At 47.9% G+C, this 9638-nt stretch overlaps 1 protein-coding gene across 1 annotated transcript; it reads left to right on the forward strand.

Moving 5' to 3' along the window:
- Nucleotides 1-1574: 1574 nt before the first annotated feature.
- On the forward strand, nt 1575-5457 carry LOC124706337 (cinnamoyl-CoA reductase 1-like). Its single transcript, XM_047237998.1, has 6 exons — nt 1575-1725; nt 1849-2003; nt 2375-2563; nt 2665-3020; nt 5060-5222; nt 5413-5457. Exons 1-6 carry the CDS (start codon nt 1575-1577, stop codon nt 5455-5457), a joined length of 1059 nt encoding a protein of 352 aa, XP_047093954.1.
- Nucleotides 5458-9638: the final 4181 nt, after the last annotated feature.

Raw genomic sequence — 9638 nt, forward strand, 5'->3', positions numbered from 1 at the left:
ATAAGTATTTCACCTTGTTGTCTACTATAGTCTTACACCTGGTCAGTAAGAACCTCAAGGTGTCCATTATAATCTAAATCTTCCATCACTAGTATAAGGACTTTCAACTAGTGACTTTGATTTTCAGCTCTGAAGTTTTTGATACCAAAAAACATGGGGAAAGAAGTTCTCTTGAGTTGTATCAACCAAAAAAATTGACTCTCAGCTTGGAAGCACTTAGAGGTAGAAAAATCAATCGAAAGTATTCAAAAATAAATTTTATGATCTAGAAACAAGATGCACCTTGAATTTTTTTTTATCCAACATTAATTTGGAACAAGTAGCGGCTTCCTTAGAAGTAAGATCTATAAAATAAATTACGAAAAACACCATGTCGATTGACGACTACCAAAAAGATCAGAAAAGAGTTGGCCATACCAATACATGTTGAATTCATGCAACCATCGTTTACTTTAAAACAAGGGGGCGGGAGGGGGAGAAGCCTAGGACAAGGAAGTCAGCCGTGGTTGCGGGGAATAGAATCAGCCTTGACGAGAAGAAATGACTATGGCGATAAATAAAGACGTGTGTGTTGTGCGGTCAACGGCTATGCGTAAGGGCGGAGGTGAGTGTGCATCGAAATCGGGAATGTGAAGATGTGGGAGGCTCGGGGGCTAGGGCCGCTGGTTCCGTCTCGGTCTTATGAACCCTTATGGGTTGGAATTCAGTTGAATTGAACAAAAGGTTTCTAGGTTGCACACGGCCATATTCCACACATTTCTTTTCCGTGATACATACTCGAAAACAACAAAAACTATAAAATTAATATGAAGGATGAAACTAAGTTTCCCGTGCTTGAATCGTGTCATGTTGAGCTTATCGACATGATATAGTGTAAAGGTAACTTGTATCTAATTGCCTTTTTTTTTTGCTAATTAGTCTAATTGCTTTTTGTGATAAAGGGATACCCGGATAGATAAGGACTACATCTACACATTGATGGATTATTTTCAAGGAAGTAGACCAAAGGAAGCAATCGTTTTGTTCATAAAGGAGAGGTCAGGTCTCTACATCAATGCATACATAGGGCTAAACGAAGGAATACAAATATATCTTTCTAAATACACCATAAGCAATATAAACATATATTTAGCTCCATCCTAACAGATTGCCCAAATCCAAATGCATCCCTGACCAATGTACCCAAGCCTCACCGCAACGTAGTCCGTCGAGAAATCGTACTCATTGGTGCACCCTGAGCCTAGTCGTGTGGTAAGACCATGTCAATGCCATGGAAGATAGGACAACAAAAGTATAGCCAAGCTTAAGTTGGTGAACCCCCAAAAGTCGTAGTTCGATCGATCGCAAGCTGACAGAGGGACAGCTGAGGGATCCCGTCCTGCCCAAAATGTCAGATCCCCTCTCTGCTGGTGAAAACAACATGTCTACCTACCAATCGCACACCGCGCACGGCGCACGCCTCTATAAGTACTTACCAAACATCCACACACACACGCAGGCAGATCACTCCTCTCGGTAATTAGCCCTACTTGACCACAGGATTAGCCGGCCGCCGGAAATCTTTGTGCCGCACCATGGCCGTCGGAGGCGTAGACGGAGAGGCTACCACCACGGGGCACGGGCAGACGGTGTGCGTGACCGGAGCCGGCGGGTACATCGGGTCGTGGATCGTCAAGCTGCTCCTGGAGAAGGGTTACGCCGTGCGAGGCACCGTCAGGAACCCCGGTACGTCTAAGCGTTTGTGTAGATCGATCTTCCAGCGGCAGCGGCGGCGGCGCCGGCGTGTGGATTGATCTATCAATCTGCAGTTGCCTAATTTGATGTGTATTAATTGTCTGTTGCGCGCAGATGACGCCAAGAACGCGCACCTGAGGGGTCTCGCCGGCGCGGCGGAGAGGCTGACGCTGTGCAAGGCCGACCTGCTCGACGGCGACGCGCTGCGCGACGCCATCGCCGGCTGCCACGGCGTGTTCCACACCGCGTCGCCGGTCACCGATGATCCCGTACGTAACACGGCATAATCAATCTGGGTTATTTGCTTCCTGAAAATATAATTTTGAAATTAATACCAGCCAAAAATATACCGCAATCAATGAGACGTTTCGTTTAAAGAAAATTCACCAGCCCTATGTTGCATCAACGTCAATTTTTCCTGGTTGTACTCGGGCTGGACAATAATTATACCCACGGAGAAGGAACTGCTTGGGCTTGGGCCCAGCCTTCAGTGACTTTGGCATGATGTTCTGTCCGCTTAGCACTTTCTTGCTAATAAAAATGAAGTATCCGTGCTGCAGTTAGCTGCCAGCTCAAAAAAGAGCTGCATGCATGCAGTGATCGATGTGGCATTTAACGTGGTCTACGTCTTCTTGTGCAGGAGGAGATGGTGGAGCCGGCGGTGAGGGGCACGCGCTACGTCATCGAGGCGGCGGCTCAGTCAGGCACGGTCCGCCGCGTCGTGCTGACGTCGTCCATCGGAGCGGTGGCCATGGACCCCAACCGCGCCCCGGACGCCGTCGTCGACGAGTCCTGTTGGAGCGACCTCGAGTTCTGCGAGAAGACCAAAGTATGATCGCGGTATATAAATTTGCATGCATCGTCTCCGGCGGCCGGCGGCTAGTTGTCGGACCGATAATTTAACTGCGTGCGCGCGTCTGGGTGTTTCAGAACTGGTACTGCTACGGGAAGACGGTGGCGGAGCGCGCGGCGTGGGACACGGCGGCGGAGCTTGGGGTGGACCTGGTGGTGGTGAACCCGGTGCTGGTGCAGGGCCCGGCGTTGCAGCCGGCGGTGAATGCCAGCCTGACGCACGTTCTCAAGTACCTCAACGGCGCCACCAAGACGTACGCCAACGCCGTGCAGGCGTACGTGCACGTCCGCGACACCGCCGCCGCGCACATCCGCGTCTTCGAGGCCCCCTCCGCCGCCGGACGCTACCTCTGCGCGGACGGCGCCGTGCTGCACCGGGAGGACGTCGTCACCATCCTCCGCAAGTTCTTCCCCCAGTACCCCATTCCCAAGAGGTCAGTGCATGCATGCTAATCTCCTCAAACTAAAAATGATGACAGAAAGAAAATAATATGGCTCTGTCGTGTTCATCGTCAAACGCCGGGAATGTTGCCTCCTTTCCAAAATAAATACTCCAATCGCGCGCGGCGATTTACGTAAAGCGGGGGAACCAATGGAGTTTTGACACTTGGCAGAAAAAATGAAGTTAACATCCCACCGTCGGTTCTGAGATCAGACGGTTGCCAAGCCCTCGTGTCGTGGGATCAAACACATCACCTTCCCATTTTATAAATTTTGATCATTTCTTAGGCAACACGAAATCTTCGTGTCTTTTTGTAATTGCACGAATCTACACAATAAGATCAAGCGGTTGATGTTTACTAAGAAATAGAGACATCTCTATATTCCCCTCGGAGAGAAATAACAAAACAAAAGACTTTTTCTCCTCAAAGCTAGTTCAGTGAAAAGTCTTAGGGTTAGAAACATAAGGAGATCCAATCAGGACAAACCACTTTCGGTAGAAACATAAGGGCAGCCAATTAGAGACTATCCATTCTTGTGCCGTTTTCCCGCTGCTCACTTTCCGATGCAAGGGAAATATACTAGTGAATGGTAAGATGGGGAGGACGATGAGAGGAAGAAGGGGAATTAGCTGACAAACCAACCAGCGATGAATAAGAGGTGGCAACGTTTACCCATGAAACTACGTGTAATGACCATCCAACCAAGCTTAAGAGATCATGTATTCGTAAATGGAGTCCTGGCTTGAAGTTGTTGGATTGGATGATGTCGGAGTGGGGGCAATGGACCTTTAGAGAGGGAGGGAGAGAGAGAGGACAAGGTAGGGGCATAGCCGACCCGTTCTTGAATGCTATATATTTAATTAAATGTTTACACATGAAAACCCCATGTAATGACCATACAACTGAGCTAGCTTAAGGGATCTTGTATTTGTAAATGGTGAGTTTGGGCTTGACACGGTTGGAGGGGGCTGATGTCGGAGTGGTGTCAATGGTTTTGGGGGACGAAGTTGACGTTGTGTCCTCGTCTGGCCCATTCTTAAATACAACTCCCTCCTTGCCATAATATAGTGATATAAGTTTTTTGAAAGTCAAACGTCATCAACTTTAACCAAATTTATTGAGATAATTATTTGTATCTATGGTACAAAATGTATACCCTATGAAAAATATATATCAAGATGAATCTAGTGGTGTTAAACTGTTACATCGTTTGACTCTAAAAAAATTATATGCACTATATTTTGCTAAGGAGTGAGTATATATTTAATTAAATGTATGTGTGCTAGCATGTTGATTGGTCATTTGCCGGACCAAATTCATGTTGCTAGAGTCCTGTTTGTGCCAACAAACATGTCAACACATGTGCTAATTGTATCATTGAAATTTTTGAGTCTTGATCGATTTGATGGCATCAATGGTCAAAAGTTATATGGTCGTCTTGCTGCCATGCCTTGTCTTGTCTCAGCTAGGGGTGTGCAAGATTGAAACCAGTGAAAACCGTTTTAAACCCGTTGGTGATATTAGTTCATTTCCCTTCACAAATCTAATCTTCACTTTCAGTTTAGTGCAACAAAATAAACTAAAGCCAAAATCGGCTAAACCGTGAAACCGTGTTAATTTGCGCACCTCGGTCCATGCTCTAGCTCCGGGGAATTAAGGCGCTATTTCCCTGCCACTATTACTACCAACCTCCAACACCAACCCCCTTCTGTGGCCCGTTATATATAGTTGTTGGCAAGTAAGTCCACTCGACGAACTCACCACGTACAAGTAGTTCATTGCGACGTGATCATGCCTAGCTTAGTCATTGCATGACGCACCAGTGTCTCTTTCCAAATTATCGATTCCAAAGTAGTATAACCTGTAATTTTCAGCACACGCGTGCAGCAAATCTTCATGGCCAGTAAAGTCTTCTAGGTAGACACGAATTCGTCGTCGTGTAAATGCTATTATATACTGGTTGTGCATCATGCATGGTTGGTGAGATTACTAACTAATTACCATTGGATCGTCCTCCTGGCGTGTGGCAGGTGCTCCGACGAGGTGAACCCAAGGAAGCAGCCGTACAAGATATCAAACCAGCGGCTCCGTGACCTGGGCGTCGAGTTCACGCCGGCGGCGGAGTGCCTCTACGACACCGTCGTGAGCTTCCAGGAGAAAGGCATCCTCCCGGCGGCCCCGGCTGCACCGCCTGTCTCGGCACAACTTTGAGGAGGGCTCTTTTGTTTCCAGGAAGTATAAACATGTCGAGCTTTAACACAAGTCTCGTCATATTGTGTCTCAACTCTCAACTGTATGCCTCTGGTGTCGGTAACTGAGATAAAAGGGTGAAGTATGTGACTGTAATTGTGACTGTGACTGTGACTGGTTATGTTATGTGTAGTTTGGTCCAGCTGTTGCAAACAGCAGAATTGCTGGAACAATTTGAACTTTAAATCTTTCATTGGCATTCGGTTCTGTTGTCCATAATGAAACGGCTTGAAATGAAATGCTCTTGATTTGCTTCCTTACTTTCTCTTCCAGAATTTATGACTTGCTAAACATCTTTTTAAGCGAAATGATTTTGTGTTTTGCGAAGAGAAATAATATGCAGAATAAGTAAAACACGAGGCACAGGCTAGAGAAACACAAAATGCACATTGTAAAAAATTAGAAATAGAACGCAAACTAAATATTCCCTAGGCCCAGCCCATGTTCAAGAAAATCAGGCCCACCTTGCAGCGTCCGTCCTCACCAGCCATTTTACCTCAGAAATCAGTTCCGCCAAATCCTATATGCCGACCAGAGTTCCTGTTATTTGTTGTTTTCTGTTCTGTTTTTTTTTTAATCTTTTCTGTTCCTTTTTCTTTTCTGTTTTTCTCTTTTCTGTTTTTTTGTTCTTAAGATTTAATTTTTTAAATTTAAATATATTTTAAATGTAAAATTTTCTATCTCAACTATTCGAAAAAATTAAAATTCGAAAATTTGTTCAAGTATAAAAAATTTCAAATGCAAAAACTGTTCAAATTCGAAAATTGTTCAAGTAAAAATTGTTCAAATAAAAAATTATTTAAATATGATATTTTTCAAAATCGAAATTGTTCAAATATAAAAATTGTTCAAATTCAAAAAAAATTTAAATTTAAATTTTGTTCAAATTTTAGAAATGTTCTTCGAAAATTGTTCATATATAAAAAATAATAAATTTTAAAAATTTGTTCCAATTGAAAATTTGTTCCAATTTAAAATTTATTCAAATCTAAACAAATAAAAAAACTGTTTAGGAACTGAAACCGCGATCGTGGGCGAGGTCCAACAATAGCCGGGGGGGGGGGTGTGTGCGGCTCGTCGCTCCCAACCAAGCAGATTGGCGTAAAGCACCCCCCATCAGTTCCTCCTCCTTGAATTGCCTTGAAAATCCTTGTGTGCTTGCCCCCTATGACCCCGTGCGCTGCCTCGTATCCTCCACATGTCAGATTCAGGGTGGGTTGCGGCTGCTCGCTACTACAAAGATAAGCAGGATAGCGATGCGTCTGCAGATGGTGGCCGCTTGTGGCTTTATCCCACGTCAGGACGGGCCGATCCATCGGTCTGTGCGGACAAATAGACTCGGTCCGTGCGGACAAATGGACTGAACGTGCACGCTTCGCTTCGGTGGGACGATCTAAGAGCATTCTCACTCGTCTCCCCGACGAGGTCCCCGAGCGACGTTTTTGTCATTCAGACAGCGTAAATCGGCCTAGTTGCGCCCCCGGTTCCTCGTTTTCGTCCGGATTTGGCCCTAAATCCATCCGGCGAGCCCACGCCAACCCCGCTCCCCTGAGGCGCGCTCGGGGACTCCGGACGAGTGAAAAGCGGGGAAGGGCCCGCTCTGTCGGCGACTGGACACACGAACCCCACTCAAAATCTCTCCCACCCCTCGTATCTCTCTCGCCGCCGTCACCACCCCGCCGGCTTGTTGCCCAGATTCTGCCGCCCCTCCTCCCCCACCTGCCTACATTCCGCCGCCTTTCGACGACGGCCTATCTGGATGCTCCTCCGCCGGCCTGTTTTCCGACGACGGCGTACTCCTCGTCTTTTGCGGCTCGGGTTGCCTCGACCACGCCCGTCAGGTGTTCGTCCATTTGCCTCGCCGGCCATGGACTCGGACGAAGAGGAGGAGCAGATGTTCGTCGAGCTTATGCGAGAAGAGATGACAGCCGCCACCCAAGACGAGGAGCACATGCTGATCCTGGGTTGCTTATCAAGCCTGTACGCCGGAGTGGCAACTGGTCGACGTGGTGGGTCGGCACCAGGTCGCCGGAAGTGCAAGCCGAGACAGCGAATGGAGGGCTACTGCATGTTGTACACCGACTACTTCGCCGACAATCCATTGCACGGTGAGACTGTTTTCAGGCGTCGTTTCAGGATGAGCAGGAAGCTATTTCTGCAAATTGTATATGCCATCCGAGACTTCGACCCCTACTTCAGATGCAAAGCGGATTGCACTGGCTTGGTTGGATTTTCGTCACTGCAGAAGTGCACAGTGGCTATGAGGATGCTGGCTTATGGAGCTCCCGGTGATAGTGCAAATGACTATCTTCGGATGGCGGAGTCCACCGCCCTTGATTGTTTCTACCGGTTCTGCAGGGTCGTCATAGCAGTGTTCGGGGACTTTTACTTGCGATCACCCACTGCCGAAGACACTCAGAGGATCCTTGCAACAAATGAAGCTAGGGGTTTTCCAGGGATGCTTGGAAGCATTGACTGCATGCATTGGAAATGGAAGAACTGTCCGTTTGCGTGGCAGGGAATGTACAAGGGTCACAAAAACGGCTGCACTGTGATACTTGAAGCAGTGGCTACCCATGATCTCTGGATTTGGCACTCTTTCTTTGGTATGCCTGGATCCAACAATGATATCAACGTCCTAAACTCGCTCCCCGATCTTTTCCAAGCTTGTTGAGGGTCATGCTCCATCGGTGAACTATGTGATCAATGGTCGGCACTACAACAAAGGATACTACCTTGCAGACGGTATCTATCCAAAGTGGTCAACATTTGTGAAGACTATCTCGAAACCTAGCACCCCCAAACTTTGCGAGTTTGTCAAGAAACAAGAAGCTTGCCGAAAAGACGTCGAGCGTGCATTTGGTGTGCTCCAGCAGAGATTTGCTGTCGTCCGGTTCCCCGCTATGACTTGGTCCAAAGATCAGATGTGGGAGGTGATGAATTGTTGAGCGTGCTTACACAATATGATATTGAAAATGAGCGAAAACATCCGGTTCCTCTAGCTGAGCAACAAGCACCACATGAGAGAGAGAGGGTCCTCTTGCACAGCCTAATCACCAGGTGCCTCCATCATGTGCCGCTGATACGTCTCAAACGTATCTATAATTTCTTATGTTCCATGCACTACAAGAAAAGTTCTGATACACAACGTCTCAAAATCGTCCGCTAAGGGGTATTTTTCGTCGCCTATGGGCCTAACCCGACGATATGGGTTCTGTTGTGGATACTGCGTCAGGCAAAGTCCTACGACGATTTTTTCGGTCCGTCGCGCTTGGGCGCCCTTCCGCCACGGAAAATCGGACCGTTGCCCAAGTGTTTCCGGGAGCCCGTTGACTGCTGACGTCATGCAAACCGACACGTGGCGTACGCCGTTAACCGGCGGCTAACGGCGTTAACCGGCTGAAACCCCGTGGTAGATGGTAGGCCCACACGAGGCCTGCCACGTCTTAAGCGGGCCGGCCCATTAAGTTTGCGGGCCGGGCCAGCTGACTTAGTTTGACCGGTCAACTATATAGCTGGGCTGGTCCATTAGTTACGTGGGCCGGACCTAACCTCTAAGGTTGACTGGTCAAAACTTTAATGGGCCAGCCCACTAAGCATGTGGGCCAGGCCGAATGCACTCGTTTGACCGATCAACAGGCAAAAGGGCCGGCCCACAAGACATGTGGGACCCTCTTTCCTGTTATCGGGCCGGCCCATTTACAAAGTGGGGTCCACATTAAAGCAACTCGGGCCGGCCCAAGAAGTTAGTGGGCCGGCCCAATTAGCATGTGGGTCCCACTTTCCTGCTATCGGGCCGGCCCATTTAGTACGTGGGGTCCACATTAGATCAAATGGGCTGGCCCAACACGCCAGTAGGCCGGGCCAAAAGCACCGGTGGGTCCAACTTTCTTGTTAAAGGGCCAGCCCATTTAGTATGTGGGGTCCACCATATAGCAAGTGGGCCGGCCCAACAAGATAGTGGGCCGGGCCATAAACACAGGTGGGTCCCACTTTCCAGGTAAAGGGCTGGCACATTTAGTATGTGGGGTCCACCATATAGCGAGTGGGCCGGCCCAACAAGATAGTGGGCCGGGCCAAAAAACTCTGGTGGTCCCACTTTCCTGCTAAAGGGCCGACCCATTTAGTATGTGGGTGATACGTCCAAAACGTATCTACTTTCCCGAACACTTTTGCTATTGTTTTGCCTCTAATTTGTGTATTTTGGATGCAACTAACACGGACTAACTCTGTTTTCAGCAGAACTGTTCTGGTGTCTCGTTTTTGTGCAGAAATCCAACTTTCAGGAAAAACCTCGGGATTTTGACGAAAGGGCCTATTTTCCCGAATACCGACGGAGCCGAAGGACAATTGAAGTGG

This window comes from Lolium rigidum, chromosome 1, assembly GCF_022539505.1.
Source record: "Lolium rigidum isolate FL_2022 chromosome 1, APGP_CSIRO_Lrig_0.1, whole genome shotgun sequence".
Taxonomy (NCBI): Eukaryota; Viridiplantae; Streptophyta; class Magnoliopsida; order Poales; family Poaceae; genus Lolium; species Lolium rigidum.